We start from the raw sequence: 25,079 nt of genomic DNA, 5'->3' as shown, positions 1-25,079 counted from the left end.
GTGAGGCCGAAAAGGCCCCAACTGAGGAATTTCAACTAGGTCGATTTCTGCATTTCCTGCAAGCAGGAGTGAATATGGGCCTAAAACTGGGTTCCATTAAGGTACAGATCTCGGCTCTATCGATTTTCTTTCAGAAAGAACTAGCTTCAGTACCTGAAGTTCAGACATTTGTAAAGGGAGTGCTGCATATTCAGCCCCCATATGTGCCTCCTGTGGCACCTTGGGATCTCAACGTGGTGTTGAGTTTCTTAAAATCACATTGGTTTGAACCACTAAAAACCGTGGATCTGAAATATCTCACGTGGAAGGTGGTCATGTTATTGGCCTTGGCTTCTGCCAGGCGAGTATCAGAATTGGCGGCTTTGTCTTATAAAAGCCCTTATCTGATTTTCCATATGGATAGGGCAGAATTGAGGACTCGTCCCCAGTTTCTCCCTAAGGTGGTGTCAGCGTTTCATTTGAACCAGCTTATTGTGGTGCCTGCGGCCACTAGGGACTTGGAGGACTCCAAGTTGTTAGACGTGGTCAGGGCCCTGAAAATATATGTTTCCAGGACGGCTGGAGTCAGAAAATCTGACTCGCTGTTTATCCTATATGCACCCAACAAGCTGGGTGCTCCTGCTTCTAAGCAGACTATTGCTCGTTGGATTTGTAGTACAATTCAACTTGCACATTCTGTGGCAGGCCTGCCACAGCCAAAATCTGTCAATGCCCATTCCACAAGGAAGACGGGCTCATCTTGGGCGGCTGCCCGAGGGGTCTCGGCTTTACAACTTTGCCGAGCTGCTACTTGGTCAGGGGCAAACACGTTTGCAAAATTCTATAAATTTGATACCCTGGCTGAGGAGGACCTGGAGTTCTCTCATTCGGTGTTGCAGAGTCATCCGCACTCTCCCGCCCGTTTGGGAGCTTTGGTATAATCCCCATGGTCCTTACGGAGTTCCCAGCATCCACTAGGACGTCAAGAGAAAATAAGAATTTACTCACCGGTAATTCTATTTCTCGTAGTCCGTAGTGGATGCTGGGCGCCCATCCCAAGTGCGGTTTATCTGCAATACTTGTACATAGTTATTGTTAACTAAATCGGGTTATTGTTGAGCCATCTGTTGAGAGGCTCAGTTGTTTCATACTGTTAACTGGGTTTCATATCACGAGTTGTACGGTGTGATTGGTGTGGCTGGTATGAGTCTTACCCAGGATTCAAAATCCTTCCTTATTGTGTACGCTCGTCCGGGCACAGTATCCTAACTGAGGCTTGGAGGAGGGTCATAGTGGGAGGAGCCAGTGCACACCAGGTAGTCTGAAATCTTTCTAGAGTGCCCAGCCTCCTTCGGAGCCCGCTATTCCCCATGGTCCTTACGGAGTTCCCAGCATCCACTACCGACTACGAGAAATAGAATTACCGGTGAGTAAATTCTTATTTTTTTTACAATTTAAATTCCTATGTTTAACTATTTTGAAGAAATACTGTTTGTCAGCGTGTCCTCCTCCCCCCAGTGTGTTTTTTTTTTTTTTTTTGTTTTTTTTTTTAAATTCGGTTTCACACATTGGTATGTAGTGGTCACGTGGACCTTCATAGTTAGACCACAAAACACCGTCAGTTGGAGAAAAGCACCTGCTGTAGCAGTACAACTCTAAACATAACCATCATGAAAGTTTGTATGTCATACATATGGCGCTGTTCAGTGTTGGTCACTACGTAAGTGGTGTGTGCATATGACATGTAGTCGTAAGGTAATTGGTAACAAGGAAAAAAGTCAGTTCATATACGCAATTACGGAGGTAATGCAATACATTTATTGATGAAAAAGCTCACTTAGTGCCCACAGGATGTCTATGTACAAAAACAAAAGGTACAAGTGAAGAGCTGGTGTGCTCGGGATAGTCTTAATACCCACAAGGTGGGAATACTGGATTAGCACAGAAAATAAGAATTTACTTACTGATAATTCTATTTCTCGTAGTCCGTAGTGGATGCTGGGAACTCCGTAAGGACCATGGGGAATAGCGGCTCCGCAGGAGACTGGGCACAAAAGTAAAGCTTTAGGACTACCTGGTGTGCACTGGCTCCTCCCCCTATGACCCTCCTCCAAGCCTCAGTTAGGATACTGTGCCCGGACGAGCGTACACAATAAGGAAGGATTTTGAATCCCGGGTAAGACTCATACCAGCCACACCAATCACACTGTACAACTTGTGATCTGAACCCAGTTAACAGCATGACAACAGAGGAGCCTCTGGAAAGATGGCTCACAACAACAATAACCCGATTTAGTTAACAATAACTATGTACAAGTATTGCAGACAATCCGCACTTGGGATGGGCGCCCAGCATCCACTACAGACTACGAGAAATAGAATTATCGGTAAGTAAATTCTTATTTTCTCTGACGTCCTAGTGGATGCTGGGAACCCCGTAAGGACCATGGGGATTATACCAAAGCTCCCAAACGGGCGGGAGAGTGCGGATGACTCTGCAGCACCGAATGAGAGAACTCCAGGTCCTCCTCAGCCAGGGTATCAAATTTGTAGAATTTAGCAAACGTGTTTGCCCCTGACCAAGTAGCTGCTCGGCAAAGTTGCAAAGCCGAGACCCCTCGGGCAGCCGCCCAAGATGAGCCCACCTTCCTTGTGGAATGGGCTTTTACAGATTTTGGCTGTGGCAGGCCTGCCACAGAATGTGCAAGCTGAATTGTACTACAAATCCAACGAGCAATAGTCTGCTTAGAAGCAGGAGCACCCAGCTTGTTGGGTGCATACAGGATAAACAGCGAGTCAGATTTTCTGACTCCAGCCGTCCTGGAAACATATATTTTCAGGGCCCTGACTACGTCCAGCAACTTGGAATCCTCCAAGTCCCTAGTAGCCGCAGGTACCACAATAGGCTGGTTCAGGTGAAACGCTGAAACCACCTTAGGGAGAAATTGAGGACGAGTCCTCAATTCTGCCCTGTCCGTATGAAAAATCAGGTAAGGGCTTTTATAGGATAAAGCCGCCAATTCTGACACACGCCTGGCCGAAGCCAGGGCCAACAGCATTACCACTTTCCATGTGAGATATTTTAAGTCCACAGTGGTGAGTGGTTCAAACCAATGTGATTTTAGGAACCCCAAAACTACATTGAGATCCCAAGGTGCCACTGGAGGCACAAAAGGAGGCTGTATATGCAGCACCCCCTTGACAAACGTCTGAACTTCAGGAACTGAAGCCAGTTCTTTCTGGAAGAAAATCGACAGGGCCGAAATTTGAACCTTAATGGACCCCAATTTTAGGCCCATAGACACTCCTGTTTGCAGGAATCGACCCAGTTGAAATTCCTCCGTAGGGGCCTTCCTGGCCTCATATTTCCGCCAAATGCGGTGATAATGCTTTGCGGTTACATCCTTCCTGGCCTTGATCAGGGTAGGAATGACTTCATCCGGAATGCCTTTTTCCTTCAGGATCCGGCGTTCAACCGCCATGCCGTCAAACGCAGCCGCGGTAAGTCTTGGAACAGACAGGGTCCCTGCTGGAGCAGGTCCCTTCTTAGAGGTAGAGGCCACGGGTCCTCTGTGAGCATCTCTAGAAGTTCCGGGTACCAAGTCCTTCTTGGCCAATCCGGAGCCACGAGTATAGTTCTTACTCCTCTCCGTCTTATAATTCTCAGTACCTTGGGTATGAGAGGCAGAGGAGGGAACACATACACTGACTGGTACACCCACGGTGTTACCAGAGCGTCCACAGCTATTGCCTGAGGGTCCCTTGACCTGGCGCAATACCTGTCCAATTTTTTGTTGAGGCGGGACGCCATCATGTCCACCTTTGGCTTTTCCCAACGGATTACAATCATGTGGAAGACTTCTGGGTGAAGTCCCCACTCTCCCGGGTGGAGGTCGTGCCTGCTGAGGAAGTCTGCTTCCCAGTTGTCCACTCCCGGAATGAACACTGCTGACAGTGCTATCACATGATTTTCCGCCCAGCGAAGAATCCTTGCAGCTTCTGCCATTGCCCTCCTGCTTCTTGTGCCGCCCTGTCTGTTTACTTGGGCGACTGCCGTGATGTTGTCTGACTGGATCAGCACCGGCTGACCTTGAAGCAGAGGTCTTGCTAGGCTTAGAGCATTGTAAATGGCCCTTAGCTCCAGGATATTTATGTGAAGTGATGTCTCCAGGCTTGACCACAAGCCCTGGAAATTTCTTCCCTGTGTGACTGCTCCCCAGCCTCGCAGGCTGGCATCCGTGGTCACCAGGACCCAGTCCTGAATGCCGAATCTGCGGCCCTCTAGAAGATGAGCACTCTGCAACCACCACAGGAGAGACACCCTTGTCTTTGGTGACAGGGTTATCCGCTGATGCATCTGAAGATGCGATCCGGACCATTTGTCCAGCAGGTCCCACTGGAAAGTTCTTGCGTGGAATCTGCCGAATGGGATTGCTTCGTAGGAAGCCACCATTTTTCCCAGGACCCTTGTGCATTGATGCACTGACACTTGGCCTGGTTTTAGGAGGTTTCTGACTAGCTCGGATAACTCCCTGGCTTTCTCCTCCGGGAGAAACACCTTTTTCTGGACTGTGTCCAGGATCATCCCTAGGAATAGAAGACGTGTCGTCGGGATCAGCTGCGATTTGGAATATTGAGAATCCAACCGTGCTGCCGCAACACTACTTGAGATAGTGCTACCCCGACTACCAACTGTTCCCTGGAACTTGCCCTTATCAGGAGATCGTCCAAGTAAGGGATAATCAAAACTCCCTTCCTTCGAAGGAGTATCATCATTTCGGCCATTACCTTGGTAAAGACCCGGGGTGCCGTGGACAATCCAAACGGCAGCGTCTGAAACTGATAGTGACAGTTCTGTACCACAAACCTGAGGTACCCTTGGTGAGAAGGGTAAATTGGGACATGGAGGTAAGCATCCTTGATGTCCAGAGACACCATATAATCCCCTTCTTCCAGGTTCGCAATCACCGCTCTGAGTGACTCCATCTTGAATTTGAACCTCTGTATGTAAGTGTTCAAGGATTTTAGATTTAAAATAGGTCTCACCGAGCCGTCCGGCTTCGGTACCACAAACAGCGTGGAATAATACCCCTTTCCCTGTTGTAGGAGGGGTACCTTGATTATCACCTGCTGGGAATACAGCTTGTGAATGGCTTCCAATACCGTCCTCCCTGTCGGAGGGAGACGTCGGTAAAGCAGACTTTAGGAAACGGCGAGGGGGAGACGTCTTGAATTCCAATTTGTACCCCTGAGATACCACCTGAAGGATCCAGGGGTCCACTTGTGAGTGAGCCCACTGCGTGCTGAAATTCTTGAGACGGGCCCCCACCATGCCTGAGTCCGCTTGTAAAGCCCCAGCGTCATGCTGAGGACTTGGCAGAGGCGGGAGAGGGCTTCTGTTCCTGGGAACTGGCTGTTTGCTGCAGCCTTTTCCCTCTCCCTCTGCCACGGGGCAGAAATGAGGAGCCTTTTGCCCGCTTGCCCTTATGGGGCTGAAAGGACTGCGCCTGATAATACGGCGTCTTCTTATGTTGAGAGGCTACCTGGGGTAAAAATGTGGATTTCCCAGAAGTTGCCGTGGCTACCAGGTCTGATAGACCTACCCCAAATATCTCCTCCCCTTTATAAGGCAATACTTCCATATGCCTTTTGGAATCGGCATCACCTGACCACTGCTGCGTCCATAACCCTCTTCTGGCAGAAATGGACAGCGCACTTACTCTTGATGCCAGTCGGCAGATATCCCTCTGCATCACGCATATATAGAAATGCATCTTTTAAATGCTCTATAGTCAGTAATATACTGTCCCTATCTAGGGTATCAATATTGTCCGTCAGGGATTCCGACCAAGCCACCCCAGCACTGCACATCCAGGCTGAGGCGATTGCTGGTCGCAGTATAACTCCCGTGTGAGTGTATATACATTTTAGGATATTCTCCTGCTTTCTGTCAGCAGGTTCCTTAAGGGCGGCCGTATCAGGAGACTGTAGTGCCACCTGTTTAGACAAGCGTGTGAGCGCTTTATCCACCCTAGGGGGTGTTTCCCAACGTGCCCTATCCTCTGGCGGGAAGGGGTATGATGCCAATAACCTTTTAGGGATTATCAGTTTTTTATCGGGGGAAACCCACGTTTCATCACACACTTCATTTAATTCCTCAGATGCAGGAAAAACTACAGGCAGTTTTTTCTCACCAAACATAATACCCTTTTTAGTGGTACTTGTATTATCAGAAATATGTAAAACATTTTTCATTGCCTCAATCATGTAACGTGTGGCCCTACTGGAAGTCACATTCGTCTCTTCATCGTCGACACTGGAGTCAGTATCCGTGTCGGCGTCTGTATCTGCCATCTGAGGTAACGGGCGTTTTAGAGCCCCTGATGGCCTTTGAGACGCCTGGACAGGCACAAGCTGAGTAGCCGGCTGTCTCATGTCATCAACCGTCTTTTGTAAAGAGCTGACACTGTCACGTAATTCCTTCCATAAGCCCATCCACTCAGGTGTCGACTCCCTAGGGGGTGACATCTCTACTACAGGCAATTGCTCCGCCTCCACATCATTTTCCTCCTCATACATGTCGACACAATCGTACCGACACACAGCACACACACAGGGAATGCTCTGATAGAGGACAGGACCCCACTAGCCCTTTGGGGAGACAGAGGGAGAGTATGCCAGCACACACCAGAGCGCTATATATATATATATACTGGGATAACACTATAAAGAGTGTTTTTCCCTTATAGCTGCTGTTTATATTATTACTGCGCCAAATTAGTGCCCCCCCTCTTGTTTTACCCTTTTCTGTAGTGCAGGACTGCAGGGGAGAGTCAGGGAGACTTCCTTCCAGCGGAGCTGTAAGGGAAAATGGCGCCCGTGTGCTGAGGAGATAGGCTCCGCCCCCTTCTCGGCGGACTTTTCTCCCGCGTTTTGCTGTATTCTGGCAGGGGTTAAAATACATCCATATAGCCCTGGGGGTTATATGTGATGTATTTTCGCCAGCCAAGGTGTTTTTATTGCTGCTCAGGGCGCCCCCCCCTAGCGCCCTGCACCCTCAGTGACCGGAGTGTGAAGTGTGCTGAGGAGCAATGGCGCACAGCTACAGTGCTGTGCGCTACCTTGGTGAAGACTGATGTCTTCTGCCGCCGATTTTCCGGACCTCTTCTTGCTTCTGGCTCTGTAAGGGGGCCGGCGGCGCGGCTCTGGGACCGGACTCCGAGGCTGGGCCTGTGTTCGGTCCCTCTGGAGCTAATGGTGTCCAGTAGCCTAAGAAGCCCAAGCTGGCTGCAAGCAGGCAGGTTCGCTTCTTCTCCCCTTAGTCCCTCGATGCAGTGAGCCTGTTGCCAGCAGGTCTCACTGAAAATAAGAAACCTAAAACTAACTTTTTCTAAGAAGCTCAGGAGAGCCCCCTAGATTGCACCCTGCTCGGTCGGGCACAAAAATCTAACTGAGGCTTGGAGGAGGGTCATAGGGGGAGGAGCCAGTGCACACCAGGTAGTCCTAAAGCTTTACTTTTTTGCCCAGTCTCCTGCGGAGCCGCTATTCCCCATGGTCCTTACGGAGTTCCCAGCATCCACTAGGACGTCAGAGAAATTTAGATATATTTTGCATATATAGGCAATAAAAAGCATAGTAAAACATATAAAAATGAAAGGTAGCACTCTAAAATGTTCATAAAAACTGGATCGTACCCCAAGCGGTTAGGAGGAGCCGCAGGTGTTAGTCATAGTGACCCATAATGTTTACAGTTCTACTGCCATCTCCTGTGTAGTAGCATTTGTTGCGTTCCAGGGTCCACACCATGCTTGCTGACATGTCTACAAAACACATGTTCCCTCGCATGTACACAGCTGCCGACTGCTGCAGCTGGCTAAAAGCCTACTTTTTGGGTAACATGTGTAACATGGACTCTGCATGGAGTAATCTGTGTCGGATATACTTATTTGTCGAGGCTGTGTATTATTGTACTGGTCTTGGAAGGGGATCCAGTCTCTAGGTTGACAGTAACTAGGTCAACACTATCTAGGTCGACCACTATTGGTCAACAGTAACTAGGTTGACGGGTCAAAAGGTCGACATGAGTTTTTCATGATTTTTTTTCTTCTTTTCTTTTTTTGAACCTTTTCATACTTAACGATCCACGTAGACTGCAGTTGGGAACGGTAACCTGTGCAGGGCGCAGCGGTAGTGGAGCGAGGCACCTTGCCAGAAGCCGCGAGCCATGCGAGGGGACACGGTGCACTAATTGGGCTTCCCGGTCACTCTACGTAGAAAACGACACAAAACCCCCCATTAAAAACTCATGTCAACCTTTTGACTTATCGACCAGTAGTGGTCGACCTAGACACTGTCAACCTAGTTACTATCTACCTTCCATACCACACCCCTTGGAAGACTGGTATGTTAGTAACCAGCTGCTACAGCGATCCCTTTTAATTTTGTACTAATGCAGTCTCCATTTTTCTATGAACCATTAAGAACATAACAAACATGGAATCTCTAAGATAGGGGTGGGCAACAGGCGGGCCGCGGGCCGGATGCGGCCCGCGGACCGATCGTGCCTGGCCCGCTGTGCCCCATTAGAGTGCAATGACAAGCGGCCCGACGAGGCGCCGCTGAGGAAATCCCGGTCACGTCACAAGGTCAGCTGACCGGGATTTCCTCTGTTACCAAGCGCGCTGGGCGGCACGGGGGGCGGGCACTGCGCTTGGCAGCTGAGTGAGGAGAAGAAGCAGCGGCCAGCGAGCGGGAGCAAGAGGCCACATAAGCAGTGACTCCAGGCGGCATCATCGGACAGCGGGGATCGTCTGCCACTGTGACGAACAGGTAAACCCCCTGTCCTGCCAGCCCCTGGATCACTGCTTAAGCTGCCATATAGGTTTAGGGGTGGGGAGGCAGCTGAGTTAAAAACTACAATATGGGTTTAGGGGAGGGAGGGGATAGGGGGGTAGGGACTGTCTGCCGTAATGTGTAAAAAAGGGTGATGCTGTCTGCCGTAATGTGTAAAAAGGGGGATGATGTCTGCCATAATGTGTAAAAACGGAGGCACTGTCTGCTGTAATGTGTAAAAAGGGGGACGATGTCTGCCGTAATGTGTAAAAAGGGGGACAATGTCTGCCGTAATGTGTAAAAAGGGGACGCAGTCTGCCGTAATGTGTAAAAAGTGGACGCAGTCTGCCGTAATGTGTAAAAAGGGGGACAATGTCTGCCGTAATGTGTAAAAAGGGGGACAATGTCTGCCGTAATGTGTAAAAAGTGGACGCAGTCTGCCGTAATGTGTAAAAAGGGGGACAATGTCTGCCGTAATGTGTAAAAACGGGGCCGCTGTAATGTGTAAAAAGGGGGATGATGTCTGCCGTAATGTGTAAAAAGTGGACGCAGTCTGCTGTAATGTGTAAAAAGGGTGCCGTAATGTGTAAAAACGGGGGCGCTGTCTGCTGTAATGTGTAAAAAGGGGGATGATGTCTGCCGTAATGTGTAAAAAGTGGACGCAGTCTGCCGTAATGTGTAAAAAGGGGAACAATGTCTGCCGTAATGTGTAAAAACGGGGGCGCTGTCTGCTGTAATGTGTAAAAAGGGGGACGATGTCTGCCGTAATGTGTAAAAAGGGGACTCTTTTTGAGTATTTTGTGTGTGGCCCTCGAATATTCGTTGGAAGTGTTAAGCGGCCCCCCAGCTGAAATAATTGCCCACCCCTGCTCTAAGATGAGAACATTTTTGAATAATAGAGGCAACACAAGACAGGAAAGATGGGAAAGGGCATGTAGGAGAAGTGCAAGACCTGTTCCTGTATATTGTCACTAGTATATTGTATAACCACCTCCTCTCTCTCCTCAGGTGCAGCCGTTAACACTGACGCGTGTTAGTCCCAGCAAGTGTGACTCTTCCGGTATCCTATTTACTTTAGACTTGTTTTGCTTACCCAAACCATTCCTGCTACTCATTCCAAGGAGAATTGTGCGTCGTGGAAACGGCCTGGGAGAAAGTAACTTTCTTTTTTAAAGCCCGGCTAAGAACTGTTCTAACGGCTGCCATTTATAGGCGACCATATACTGGTGCGGTATTAATTCTTTGGCGATATACATCCCTGTGGGGACTACTCATCCGATTAGAAGTTCTAGATTATGCTAGAATGTTCTGTTTACAGTATCATTGCTTCACTTGTTGCAATAGGTTATCTAGTTTTATTTAGCCAAACATCAAACTCTTATTGTCTTGGAGCATCTACAGTAAACAACAATACTGTTAGTTGTGTGTTTAATAGGGTAATAATATGGATTTGGGAACCTCCGGCACTTCATAGTAGAACTGGACAATATTTGTATAAGCTCCTGTTTGTTTAATAAAATCTAGGTTTTTGTATCTTACTGTGTTATGTGATTAAGTCCTTCATGACCGGGATGTGTGTCATATCGCACTTATGACCGGTGCGGTTTCTCCTGGAGTTCTTCATGATCTACACTGGGAAATGGTAGGCTTGTTTTTGTGGACGAGAAGTATCTGTCAGGGTTATTAAGCGTAAATTTGTGTCAGACTGGCCAACAGGTCCACAGGGGAAATCCCTGCTAGAAACCTCCTCTGGGGTTTAAATAAGTTGGTGGAGCAGGATCATGGAGTAACTTAGATGCTTGGTTTATTATGGAAACTACACCAAGATTAGCCCTTCTTCCAATTTTGTTTGGCAGCCCTGTCCACTTCTTTTATAAAGGTGCCCTGTTTTGTGCATGTAGTCTCTAATGGTTGGCCAAGAACCTCTTAAGCTTGGGGCCCTACCACTGCATTCCCCGGAGGGCCCTTCATGACCCAGTCTGACGCTTGCAGCTGTAAAGGGGTTAATGTCGTGTTATGCGCCAGCTTCCTATAGAATTACATATAAGGGAGAGAGATTGCCTGCCAATTTTGAAGAAAAAAAAATCAACCAACTTTTTTGTGAAGTGAAAGCTTAGTTTGAGGTCCCAGTACCTCAAGTGAAGTCAGCATTGGGCAAAACAAGGTAAGGCAGAGTGGCACTGATGCATAGGTAACCCTGTTTGTGACCTCTCCTTTTATGGTGTCCCCAGCCCAGCATGTCATAGCCTGCGACTTGCCCCCTGAGATTTTTGGCCTTGGGGTGTATTTGCATTTATAAGAATATTTCTTTTTCATCCACTAGGGGTCACTGGAGTACTCTTGGGATATGGACGGCTTCCACCGGAAGAAGGCACTGAATAAATTAATTTTTGAGACTACTCCTCCCCTCCATATCCTGCAGCACTTCAGTGTTTTTTCTGTGCTCGACACAGTTAGAAGGCATAGTGGAGCTCATCCACAAAGTATTGGATTTTTTTCTAAGTTTTTTTTTTTCTTCAATTTCCACGTCCTTTCCCCCCTTCTAACAGGCGTGGGTCAGGGACAGTGGAAGCGGCTGAGTAGCCGTGAGTGTCGGACCTCTCTGTAAAGAGCTCCCTCACTCCACTTGCAGGCTGCCTGCAGGAAAGCTGGACGGAGCTTGGATGAAGGCCCCGTCATAGACTTTTGTCACGGTCCAGGTATGTTGGGTTGGGGCGGTCAGCGCTTGCTGCCGCTCCACTGTTGGGGATTGTTGGGTACTCACCGCTGCCCGGAGCGCGTGTACATGGGCCGCTTCACGGTCCATGCGGCGCGCTCTCACTCTCCGGCTCCCAGCATCCTAAAAGACCGCTGCTCCCTGCGCAGCAGCAGCGCTGCTTGGCTACACAGACACGCCGTTATGCTGTGTGTGGCGGGCGGGAGCACGTGTGCATGGGCCGCTCCACGGCTCCATGCAGCACGCTCTCTGCTTCCGCCATCCGCCCGCAGCAGCCGAGGAGTTCCGTTGTCCGGGGTCTATAGACAGGCCGCTCACACGGCCCTTTGCAAAACTTCCACAGGCCCAGACCCGGTGCTGTACACGGAGGTCGTGGGAGTGGGGGGGGGGAGACTTTAACAGTATTTGGCAGTGCAAGAAATGCTTAATATGTTTAAATGTTCTCCTGTCTGTTCCAGGTTTCCTATTTTTACATCTCGGCTAAGAGTGGTACTAGAGGAATTTTGGGGTCAGTTTTCGTATTTCTGGCAGGCACTGCACTTGCCTAGATATATACCAGGAACTTTGGTGTTATTACTGAGTCGTGCAGTCTGTCTGTGTGGAGTTTGTATTGTCTGTCTTCATAATGAGTAAGACACCAGCAAAATCTAAGAAACATTTGTCATGTCATGTCTGTAAGAGTGTGTTGCCTGATGGATCCACCACATGTACAGCATGTGTTGTTAATACAGCCATAAATACGATTTCCATTCCAGAAGTAAAGGCATCTCAGGACCCGCCATGGGCTTTACTTGCAGATGTATTAGTTGGTTTACAATCAGAACTGGCCGCCTCTCGTGAAGAAAGAGAGGCGGCAAGATCTGAGTTTAAGATGAGACCATTTGAGTTACCTGGGGAGTCTCAAACTGGTCATAAGTCCACCTTGAGTGGAAAAGATAAGTTTCCTTTTCCTACTAATTTTCCTGTCTCTGGGATACTAGACCTCACTGAACAGGAGTACGAGGAGGGCGAAATAGAACAACAGTCAGAAGGTGACGACTTTGACAGCCCAGGTATTGACAATCTCATCAGAGCAGTTCGTCAGTCGCTGGAGTTTACGGAAACTGAGGAGCCACTGACGAATGATGAGGTAGTCTTTACTAAACGACAGAGATCTCCGATGTGTTTCCCTATCTCGGAATCTCTTAATAAAATGTTACTGGAGTCACGGAAAAATCCGGACAAACGGTTTTCTATTCCTCGTAGATTTAAATCGAGTTACCCGTTTCCAGAGGCCATGACAGCTACATGGGAGAACCCACCTTTGGTGGATTCATCCGTATCTAAACTTACGAGGAAGTTAACCATACCAGTCCCAACTGCTACTACGCTTAAAGACCCTGCAGATCGTAAAATAGAGGCTATGCTAAGGTCCATGTACACAGCAACTGGAGTGCTGTTAAGACCTGGGTTGGTTGGCATTTGGGTTACTAAAGCTTTAATGGTATGGATAAAAGAGCTCAAGTCGGCTCTGCAAGATGATCATCTTATACTTCTCGCGGATCAAATCTGGGAAGCTGCTGAATATCTATGTACAGCTTCTACTGACGTCTGTCAGCTTACTTCTCGCCTGTCCTCATCACTAGTCACAGTACGACGAGCACTTTGGCTGCGTTCGTGGCAGGCGGAGACGGAGGTTAAAAAAGGTATAGAGGCATTGCCTTATGATGGCGAGAAACTTTTTGGTCCTGAATTGGACAAATGGATTTCTGAGGCTACTGGAGGGAAGTCTGTTTTTCTTCCATCGCCTACAACTATACCTAAACGGAAATATTCTGGTCCGGCGTTCAAATCCTTTAGAACTCAGCCCTTTCGTGGGCAGGGAGGAGCAGTCACGCCGGGCAGAAGAGGTCGGGGACGTAGTGCCCGACAATCCAATGCACGTCGTCAAGACACCAAGACCACTAACAAACCAGTGGCATGACGGGCTCCCAGCCCATCTCGGATCTCCAATTGTGGGAGCACGCCTTCAGAGCTTTCAGGGGGCGTGGCTGCAGACGTCCACAGATGGGTGGATCCGCAATTTAGTATTAGAGGGTTACAAAATAGAGTTCGATTATCTTCCGACAGGAAGATTTTTCACGACAGGACTGCCTGTGTCGGACGACAAGAAAGCAGTTCTGCAGGTTGCCATTCAGTCTCTGCTGAATGCTGCAGTGATAATTCCGGTCCCTGTGCAGGAACAGGGGCAGGGTTATTATTCCAGTCTGTTTCTGGTACCAAAACCAGATGGCTCAGTCAGGCCAATATTGAACCTAAAAGGTCTCAATCATTACGTCACTTACCACAGATTCAAGATGGAATCTCTCAGGTCAGTAATTGCAGGGTTAGAGCCACAGGAATTCATGATTGCACTAGATCTCAAGGATGCGTATTTGCACATTCCGATTTGGCCACCTCACCAGAGTTTCTTAAGGTTTGCGATAAGACGAGACCATTACCAATTTCGGGCTCTACCGTTTGGCCTCTCATCAGCGCCTCGGGTATTCACCAAGGTAATGTCCGTGATGACAGCTCATCTCAGGTCCCTAGGGGTAATAATTGTTCCGTATTTAGACGATCTACTCATAAAGGCTCCGTCTCAACAATTGCTTCTCCAACATGCCTTACTAACGTACAATGTACTAGTTCAGCACGGTTGGATAGTCAGTTTAAAGAAATCACATCTAATTCCGTGTCAACGACTTCAATTCCTAGGGATGATTCTCGATACAGTAAAACAAAGGGTTTACCTGCCACAACAGAAAGTACAGGGCATTCGTCATCTGGTGCAATTAGTGCTCAAGCCACGCACAGTCTCAGTACATTTGTGCATTCGCCTTCTAGGCACAATGGTGGCGGCTTTCGAAGCACTTCAGTTCGGAAGATTTCACTCACGTCCGTTTCAACTGGAGGTGTTAGCACAGTGGTCGGGATCACATCTGCAGCTGCACCACAGGGTGAGGTTGTCACCACAAGTCAGGGTGTCTCTTCTCTGGTGGTTAAAAATACACAATCTATCTGCAGGGAGACGATTCGGCGTCGCGAATTGGATAATTCTGACAACAGACGCAAGTCTCAGAGGTTGGGGAGCTGTAGTTCAGAGTTATCGGCTCCAGGGCCTCTGGGCGGATCACGAAAGATCGCTATCCATAAATGTTCTGGAACTCAGGGCGATTTACAATGCTCTAAGACAAGCGGTGTACATGTTTCGTTTTCAGACTGTTCAGGTGCAGTCAGACAACGCGACGGCAGTCGCATATATAAACAAACAAGGAGGAACGAGAAGCCGCATGGCTATGCGGGAAGTAGCTCGGATCCTCAGATGGGCCGAATATCACCAGGTGATATTATCGGCAGTGTTCATTCCTGGAGTGGACAACTGGGAGGCAGATTTTCTCAGTCGTCGGGATTTTCATCCAGGAGAGTGGGCATTGAATCCAGAAGTATTTCAGATGTTGATCCAGAAGTGGGGTTACCCTCAGGTGGATCTAATGGCATCCCGCCACAATCATCAGGTGTCAAGATATGTGTCCAGAACAAGAGATCCAGGGGCAGTGGCGGTGGATGCTCTCACAGCCACGTGGCCATACAGCCTTGTGTATCTGTTTCCACCGTTTCCGCTGCTCCCGTTGGTGCTAAAACGGATCAAGAGAGGGTTCGTCACAGTCATTCTAATAGCGCCTCATTGGCCTCGGAGGGCTTGGTTCTCGGATCTCCTCGGGTTACTCGCAGACGATCCGTGGCCACTCCCACTACGTCCGGACCTGTTACAACAGGGTCCGTTCCTTTACCCCGATTTAGCGCGGCTGCGTTTGACGGGGTGGCTGTTGAAAAGGCCATCTTAAGGAAAGAGGGCATTCCTGAGTCTGTTATACCAACCATGGTACGAGCTAGGAAGCCGGTTACGGCAGCTCATTATTATAGAATTTGGCGTACTTATATAGGTTGGTGTGAAGCTCGGAAATTTCCGACATCGTCTTTTAAATTATCCCGTCTTTTGTTATTTTTACAAATGGGGTTAGATGGAGGACTACGTCTTTCCACATTAAAGGTGCAGGTATCTGCGTTGTCAATTTATTTTCAAAGGAAATTGGCCTCGTTGCAGTCAATACATACGTTTCTACAGGGTGTAAAGAGGATACAGCCTCCTTTCATTCCACCTACAGCACCATGGGACTTGAATCTGGTTTTAGATTTCTTACAGTCCGATTACTTTGAACCCTTACAACAAGTGGATATTAAATTTCTCACTTGGAAAACGATTTTTCTTTTAGCCTTAGCTTCGGCTAAGCGTGTTTCAGATTTGGGTGCCTTGTCATGCAAGTCACCGTATTTAATTTTTCATGATGACAGAGCGGAACTTCGGACGAATCCCGCTTTTCTACCAAAGGTAGTGTCGTCTTTTCACATCAATCAACCAATAGTAGTTCCTGTGTTAACAGGAGACTCTGGAACGTTGGATGTGGTTCGCGCATTGCGTATCTATGTTTCCCGAACGTCTACTGTGCGTAAGACAGATACGTTGTTTGTTCTCTATGACGCAGCTAAGAGGGGTTGGCCAGCCTCTAAGCAGACCTTATCCAGATGGATCAAACTGACTATACGTCAGGCTTACCTTTATGCTAAGTTACAGCCACCTACTTCAGTAACAGCTCATTCCACACGTTCTGTGGGGACGTCATGGGCAGCGAGTCGTGGGGCTTCTACGACACAGCTTTGCCGTGCGGCTACTTGGTCGTCAGTGCACACGTTTGTGCGCTTTTACAAGTTTGATACGTTCGCGGCAGCAGCATCTAGCTTTGGCCGTTTAGTGTTACAGGTGCCAAACAGCTCTCCCGCCACGGAGGAGACTTTGGTACATCCCAAGAGTACTCCAGTGACCCCTAGTGGATGAAAAAGAAAGTAGGATTTTGGTACCTACCAGGTAAATCCTTTTCTTTGAATCCATAGGGGGCACTGGACGCCCACCCAGAGCAGTTTACCTGTTTTAGGAGTCCAGTGGTTCTTATGGTAACACACTTTCACGACTGGTTTAAATTTAACAAGGGTTAATCAGTTATGGTGTCAACTGTTTAGTTGTCTGTTACGTTGTGTCAACTTTATTGTTGTCTGTGAGACTATATGTAATTCTCCTTTTGTCAATCTCTCTATCGATCCTGTTCGGCTCAGTAAAAAACACTGAAGTGCTGCAGGATATGGAGGGGAGGAGTAGTCTCAAAAATTAATTTATTCAGTGCCTTCTTCCGGTGGAAGCCGTCCATATCCCAAGAGTACTCCAGTGCCCCCTATGGATTCAAAGAAAAGGATTTACCTGGTAGGTACCAAAATCCTACTTTCACAAACTTGGTCTGTGCTAGCTCTCTCAATGTTGCCCTTGAAAGGTGACAACTAACTAGCTGTAGACCAGTGGTTCTCAACCCTTAAAAGGTTTCGTTTTAGGGATTTCTGACTGCGGGAGCATGTGGGTGATAGTCAATTATCTACCTTTTAATATAAGCTATGTACTAATACCATGTGGCCGTAATGGCCGCTAAACCACGTGCTGCGTACTTTATGCGCAGTTTGCGTATAAAGAACCGTACGTGGTACGCACGTTGCGTACACGCTGCGCTGAGTGTATGGAATACACGCAGCGAGCGTACACACAGTTGTTAACTTTTAAACCTTTTTCAATGAACACTGTTTGAGCGGTTAAGACGCTCTGAAACCCTTTATACTAACTAGTGAAACACACACTCCTTGCTAAGGTTCCAACACCTTTATAGACGATATTTCTTATGTGAAAAGGGGAAAACAGATACAGTTCATACACTACAAACCTAACATTAAAACCTAAACAGAATAGCTAAACAGAAATATAAACAATAGCGAACGATTGCAAATAGAATAAATACAAAGAGAATAAAATGGCAAACACTTAAAGGATAACGATGAGAATGAATTGCATACACACAGAGTAACAAAATGGCCACAGAGAAAACTTACACACGTGGCAATGACTCGCAGGCGCTATCTGGAAACCAGCTCTCGGTCATCACGGGGAAAACCTTTGTGGAGAGAAGTGAGTGCTGGTCTGGCTATGGGGGTCTTTATATACACAGCTTACTGTACAATACAATGGTCCTATAATCTCATTGTTCATTGGACACAGGAATGTCCCTTTGTATTATAACAAAAGGTCATAGGTGGATTCGAACAGGTGGGCTGTGACTATTTCAAACTGCTCAGGTGGGAGGAATCCTCAGGATTCCCGCCCCATGGATAATGAACTGCAAATATAGTAAATGTCCATAAACTTCTTCTAAACATAACTATACGCAGGAGCGATTAATCTCTTCCTAACCAACACCGGAATGTTTCTAATAAAATACTCTTCATTTAGGTACTAGACACCACCGTTCAACCTTTGTCAGACCCTTCGTATCATGCAAAGCGGGATTCCCATGTCCATGAACTATTTACGCTAAACATACTTTCTCTAACGTCCTAAGTGGATGCTGGGGACTCCGTAAGGACCATGGGGAATAGACGGGCTCCGCAGGAGATAGGGCACTCTAGAAAAGAATTAGGTCTACTGGTGTGCACTGGCTCCTCCCTCTATGCCCCTCCTCCAGACCTCAATTAAAAATCTGTGCCCGAACGAGAAGGGTGCACCTTAGTGAGCTCTACAGAGCTTGCTGAGAGAAAAGTATTTTGATTAGGTTTTTTATTTTCAAAGAGCTTCTGCTGGCAACAGACTCTCTGCTACGTGGGACTGAGGGAAGAGGAGCAAACCTTACCAACTGCGGGATAGGTTGTGCTCCTTAGGCTACTGGACACCATTAGCTCCAGAGGGATCGAACACAGGTACTAACCATTGGCGGTCCGATCCCAGAGCCGCGCCTCCGTCCCCCTCGCAGAGCCAGAAGCAAGAAGCACGGCGTGGAGTGAAATCGGCAGCAGAAGACTTCTGTCTTCATATAATGTAGCGCACAGCATTGCAGCTGTGCGCCATTGCTCCCACAGCACACCACACACTCCGGTCACTGTATGGTGCAGGGCGCAGGGGGGGGCGCCCTGGGCAGCAATAAGGTACCTTTTGGCAAAAGTAAGCAGACATACAGGTAGGCACTGTATGTCTGCTTGAGCCCCCGTCATTATTCACACAAAGTCGCGGGACAGAAAGCTGCCATAAAGGGGGCGGGGCTTCTTCCTCAGCACTCACCAGCGCCATTTTCTCTTCACAGCTCCGCTGGAAGGAAGCTCCCCAGACTCTCCCCTGCAGAATCACGATTGAGGGGTGAAAAAAAGAGGGGGGGGGGGGGGGCACATAAATTTAGGCGCAAATCATATAATACAGCAGCTACTGGGTAAACACTGAGTTACTGTGTTTTTTCCTGGGTCATATAGCGCTGGGGTGTGTGCTGGCAAACTCTCTCTCTGTCTCTCCAAAGGGCCTTGTGGGGGAGCTGTCTTCAAAAAGAGCTTCCCCTGTGTGTATGGTGTCTGTACGCGTGTGTCGACATGTCTGATGTAGAAGGCTCCCATAAGGAGGAGATGGAGATAATGTGTGTAAGAAGGTGTCGCCGTCGACAACGCTGACACTTGTGTGGATATGTGTAAATTAGTGCTGAGATAAAGTTATTGCACAAAGAAGGTTAGGAAACGGACAGGATATCTACCCAGGTCTGTCCCTATGTCGCAGAGTCCGTCAGAGTCTCTCAATGTTCACTATCCAAGATAATAGACACTGATATCGACAGAGTTTGACTTCGGTGTCGACTATGATAATGCAAAATTACAGCCAGATTGGCAGTACAGTATTCAATATATGTTTATTGCAATAAAATGTGCATATCACTGATGACTCATCTGTCCCTGACATGAGGGTACACAGGTGTAAAGGAAAGGAAGCTGAGGTAATTTTCCCTCCTCTCATGAGGAAAAAGAGCGGGAATCTCCAGACAAGACTGCAGCTTCCCACAAAGATTTCTCAGACAGTATCCTTTACCCACTAGGGCCAGGATAAGATGGAAATCTTCCCCTAGGGTGTCACAAAAGGCAGCCCTGATGCTACAGCTATTCTCAGGGATCCTGCAGATAGCGTGCACATTAAGGTACACTACTCAGACCGGCGATTGGGTCGGCATGGGTTTATAGCGCTGTGGCAGCGTGGACAGGTACCTTATCAGCAGAGATAGAGACCCTAGTATGTATAGATATATATATATATAGATATAGATATATAGATATATATAATATATATTGCATGCCTATAGAGACATGAGTATACTGGGTCCTAGTGACAAAGCTATGTCGATTTCTGCTTGACGTGTCCTGTACAATGGACAGACGATGCAGCCTTACGAGGCATATGGAAGGCTGAGGATTGGGTGGAGATGGTTTATCGGATCGGGTCTCCACGGCTATATCTGGTAATTCTGATATTTGGCCTTATATCCCTACACGGCCTAGGAAAGCACGACATTATCAAATGTAGCTTTTCGAATAAAGAAACAAAGTCCGAGATGCGTCCTTTCTTGCCAGAGGCGGGGGCAGAGAAAAGTCCTCCCCGGCCTCTACATAATCCACCGTATGTCGCTGGGGCTCCACAGGCGGAGCTAGGCCCGGTGGGGGCACGCTTTCGGAAGTGCAGTCGCAAGTGGGTTCACTACCTGTTAGATATTGTGTCTCAGGGATACAAGAAAAAATGCCCCCTCACCGACGGCCCTGACGGCTTCCCCTCACAAGAGGGAAACAGTGTGAACTGCATTTCACAAATTGTATATTCAACAGGTGGTGGTCAAGGTTCCCCTCATTCAACAAGGAGGGGATTATTTTTATTTGACCATGTAGTGGTCTCAAAACCAAAAGGTTTGGTCAGACCCATATTGAATTAAAATCCCTGAACATATACCTGAAAAGGGGCAAGTTCTAGATGGCATCGCTTAGAGCTGTCATTGTAAGCCTGAAAGGGGGTTCGGGACATAAGGATGAATACCTTTAGGTCCCCATTTACCCACCTCATCAGGCGTACCTCAGTATTGCGGTACGGGATTGTCATTACCAGTTTAGACCAGGATAATGGCGGAAGTGAGGGTGATCCTGTGGAAGCAAGGTGTCACTATTGTCACGTATTTAGAAGATCTCTACATAGAAGTGAGATCAAAAGAGCAGTTGCTGAACAGCGTGTCACTTTCTCGGAAAGTGTAACGGTAACACGACTGAATTCTATATATTCCAAAGTCGCAGTTGGTTCCTACAGCTCATCTGCCCATCCTAGGCATGATCCTAGACACAGACCAGAAAGGGATGTATCTCCCAATAGAGAGAGCTCAGGAGCTCGTGACACTGGTCAGAAATCTATATACACAAAGAAGGTGTTAGTGCATCACTGCACTCGAGTCCTGGGAAAGATGGTGGCATCATAAGAGGCCATTCCCGTCGGCAGGTTCCATGCGAGGACCTTTCAGTGGGACTTACTGAACAAGTGGTCCGGATCACAGCTTCAGAAGCATCGGTTAATCACCCTATCCCCCAGGGCGTCTCTCATGTGGTGGCTGCAGAGTTCTCACCTTCGCGAGGGCCGCTGATTCGGCATTCGGGACTGGGTCCTGGTGGCCACGGATGCAAGCCTCCGAGGGTGGGGAGGGCAGTAACACAGAGAAGAAAATTTCCAAGGTCTGTGGTCAAGTCAGGAGACTTGCCTTCACATTAACATCCTGGACCTAAGGGCCATATACAACGCCCTAAGTCAAGCGGAGACCCTGCTTCGCGACCAACCGGTTCTGATTCACTCAGACAACATCACAGCAGTGGCTCATGTAAACCGCCAAGGCGGTACAAGGAGCAGGGTGGCGAGGATGGAAGCCACCAGATTTCTTCGCTGGGCGGAGAATCACGTAAGCGCACTGTCAGCAGTGTTCATTCCGGGCAACTGGGAAGCAGACTTCCTCAGCAGGCACGGCCTACACCCGGGAGAGTGGGGACTTCATCATGAAGTTTTCACGCTGATGGCGAGTCGGTGGGAACTGCCACAAGTAGACATGATGGCATCTCGCCTCAACAATAAGCTACGGCGGTATGGCGCCAGGTCAAGAGACCCTCAGGCGATAACTGTGGATACGCAAATGACACCGTGGGTGTTAGTCGGTGTATGTATTTTCCCCTCGTCATCTCATACCCAAGGTACTGAGAATCATAAGGTAGAGAGGGGTGTGAACAATACTCATTGTTCCGGATTAGCCAAAAAGAACTTGGTATCCAGAACTGCAAGAATTGCTCACAGAGGACCCATGGCCTCGGCCTCTAAGACAGGCTTGGTTGCAACAGGGGCCCTGTATGTTCCAAGAAGATGGAGCAAATATGTGTGTGAGTGGGTGTCTCCGTCGACGACGCCGACACCTGTTTGGATATGTGCTAAGGTGAATTTATTGCACCTGAGTTGGAGAACGGACAGGAAATCTACTCATGTCTGTCCTTATGTCGCAGAGATCGTTAGAGTCTCTCAAGGTTCACTATCCAAAATAAGGGACCCTGAGATAGACACGGCGTTTGACTCCAGTGTAGACTACTATAATGTACAGTGTTCAATGTGACGGTTGAACATTATCACCGTATATGGCAAAAAAATGTTGCTCGGTGTGAGGCCAGGAATGTTCCTACTGAGGAATTCCAGCTGGGCCGTTTTCTTTCACTTTCTACAATCAGGAGTGATTTGGGCCTAAGAATAGGATCCATTAAGGCCCAGATATCAGGCTTAGCCATTTCTTTAAAAAAATAACCGATTTATTTTCCTGCAGTTCAGACCTTTGTAGGGGAGTGCTGCATATACAGCCCCCATATGTGCCTCCTGTGGCACCTTGGGATCTCAACGTGGTGTTGAGTTTCTTAAAATCACATTGGTTTGAACCACTAAAAACCGTGGATCTGAAATATCTCACGTGGAAGGTGGTCATGTTATTGGCCTTGGCTTCTGCCAGGCGAGTATCAGAATTGGCGGCTTTGTCTTATAAAAGCCCTTATCTGATTTTCCATATGGATAGGGCAGAATTGAGGACTCGTCCCCAGTTTCTCCCTAAGGTGGTGTCAGCGTTTCATTTGAACCAGCTTATTGTGGTGCCTGCGGCCACTAGGGACTTGGAGGACTCCAAGTTGTTAGACGTGGTCAGGGCCCTGAAAATATGTTTCCAGGACGGCTGGAGTCAGAAAATCTGACTCGCTGTTTATCCTATATGCACCCAACAAGCTGGGTGCTCCTGCTTCTAAGCAGACTATTGCTCGTTGGATTTGTAGTACAATTCAACTTGCACATTCTGTGGCAGGCCTGCCACAGCCAAAATCTGTCAATGCCCATTCCACAAGGAAGATGGGCTCATCTTGGGCGGCTGCCCGAGGGGTCTCGGCTTTACAACTTTGCCGAGCTGCTACTTGGTCAGGGGCAAACACGTTTGCAAAATTCTGACCTTTGTAGGGGAGTGCTGCATATACAGCCCCAGTTTGTGCCTCCAGTGGCACCTTGGGATCTGAACGTGGTGTTGATTTTCTTGAAATCACATTGGTTTGACCCACTAACATCAGTAGAGTTAAAATATCTCGCGTAAAAGGTGGTCATGTTTTTAGCCTTAGCTTTAGCTAGGCGTGTGTCGGAATGGGCGGCTTTGTCACATATAAAGCCCCTATCTGGTTTTTCATATGGACAGGGCAGAATTGCGGATTCGTCAGCAATTTCTGCCGAAGGTAGTGTCCTCTTTTCATATGAAACAACCTATTGTGGTGCCTGTAGCTACCAGTGGCTGGGAGAATTCCGAGTTACTGGATGTAGTGCGGGCTTTGAAGAGTTATGTGGCTAGAACGGCTAAGGTCAGGAAAACGGAGTCGCTGTTTATCCTGTATGCTTCCAACAAGCTGGGTGCTCCTGCTTCAAAGCAAACTATTGCTCGCTGTATCTGTAACACGATTCAGCAGGCTCATTCTGCGGCTGGATTGCTGCATCCAAAATCAGTGAAAGCCCATTCCACAAGGAAGGTGGGCTCTTCTTGGGCGGCTGCCCGAGGGGTCTCGGCATTGCAACTTTGCCGAGCAGTTACTTGGTCGGGTTCAAACAAATTTGCAAAGTTCTACAGGTTTGATACCCTAGCTGAGGAGGACCTTGAGTTAGCTCATTCGGTGCTGCAGAGTCATCCGCACTCTCCCGCCCGTTGGGGTGCTTTGGTATAATCCCCATGGTCCTTACGGAGTCCCCAGCATCCACTTAAAACGTTAGAGAAAATAAGATTTTACTCACCGGTAAATCTATTTCTTGTAGTCCGTAGTGGATGCTGGGCGCCCGTCCCAAGTGCGACTTCTCTGCAATACTTGTATATAGTTATTGCTTAACAAAGGGTTATGTTATGATTACATCAGGTTGTCTGATGTTTTGTAATTGTTCATACTGTTAACTGGGTTTGGTTATCGCAAGTTATACGGTGTGATTGGTGTGGCTGGTATGAGTCTTACCCTGGATTCCAAAATCCTTTCCTTGTAATGTTAGCTCGTCCGGGCACAGTTTCCTTAACTGAGGTCTGGAGGAGGGGCATAGAGGGAGGAGCCAGTGCACACCAGATAGTACTAAATCTTTCTTTAGAGTGCCCAGTCTCCTGCGGAGCCCGTCTATTCCCCATGGTCCTTACGGAGTCCCCAGCATCCACTACGGACTACGAGAAATAGATTTACCGGTGAGTAAAATCTTATTTTCACATGTTATTAAGGGGAATAATATCTACAAAACACGCTATATGGATTAACTATACTATAAACGAGTCGCCTGCTACAAGCTCATAAACTCTACCGTAAATACGCATATACCGCGCGTAATCGCCTGGGCAATTTGCGGACATGTGCACGTACAGCAGACTGAATGCACGAGCAGCGGACATGTGCATTGGGGTTAGTGCAAGGCATTGTGAACTACAATATTTGTCAACTTTGACATGGGATAATTAGCTACCCAGCAATATAGAGTAACTCACCTGTACATGCCTGAAGACCTCCACAAAACATGACTTGTTGGTGGCACTTGGGGACAGGAGTTGAGAACCTCTACTGTAGACCCTTTCTCAGCCCTAATGATCACCCTCAGAATCTGGCGTATATGAAATGGGAAGTTCCTCATCTAAAATTGGGCAAGCAGCTGCATGTCTAACCAATGGGTTTCCAGTCTATACAGACATCTTCAGGGAAAATACGAGAGCAATGCAACATGGTTTTACTTTCTGAATTATTTCTGCTTTAAAAATATTGGCTAACTTGCTGGAATTGCGCTTGTGCCTCCATCTCGCAGGCTATGACGTAAGGCCCTGGAGCATTTTACATTATCTATACGCCGGTTACGACAATTCATAATAGCTGAGCTACTCTGCTGTTTTGGTGTCACTGCGCAGCCACACTTTGTGGGTAGATGGTGGAGAGTTTGGGGGGGGGATCTACTGGAGAGCTGGGCAATCCACCAGAATGGGTTGTGACACATGATCATGCCCCCAAAACATCACATCAGGGGTGTGTCTTCATGGAT

General features: G+C 48.0%; 1 protein-coding gene across 3 annotated transcripts in view; it reads left to right on the top strand.

The window, feature by feature from the left end:
• CLNS1A (chloride nucleotide-sensitive channel 1A) overlaps positions 1-10,349 on the top strand; it is a 38,788-nt gene extending 28,439 nt beyond the window's left edge. For all 3 annotated transcript variants that reach the window (XM_063951286.1, XM_063951287.1, XM_063951285.1), the window contains one exon: positions 9,820-10,349. Coding sequence is in view for 1 of the 3 variants with exons in the window: in XM_063951287.1 (XP_063807357.1) it covers positions 9,820-9,848 (29 nt within the window). In the remaining 2 variants the exon portion in view is untranslated. The remainder of the gene's footprint in view (positions 1-9,819) is intronic.
• Positions 10,350-25,079: the final 14,730 nt, after the last annotated feature.

This window comes from Pseudophryne corroboree, chromosome 2 (genome assembly GCF_028390025.1).
Source record: "Pseudophryne corroboree isolate aPseCor3 chromosome 2, aPseCor3.hap2, whole genome shotgun sequence".
Lineage (NCBI taxonomy): Eukaryota > Metazoa > Chordata > Amphibia > Anura > Myobatrachidae > Pseudophryne > Pseudophryne corroboree.
This window is presented reverse-complemented; position numbering and strand designations above follow the sequence as displayed.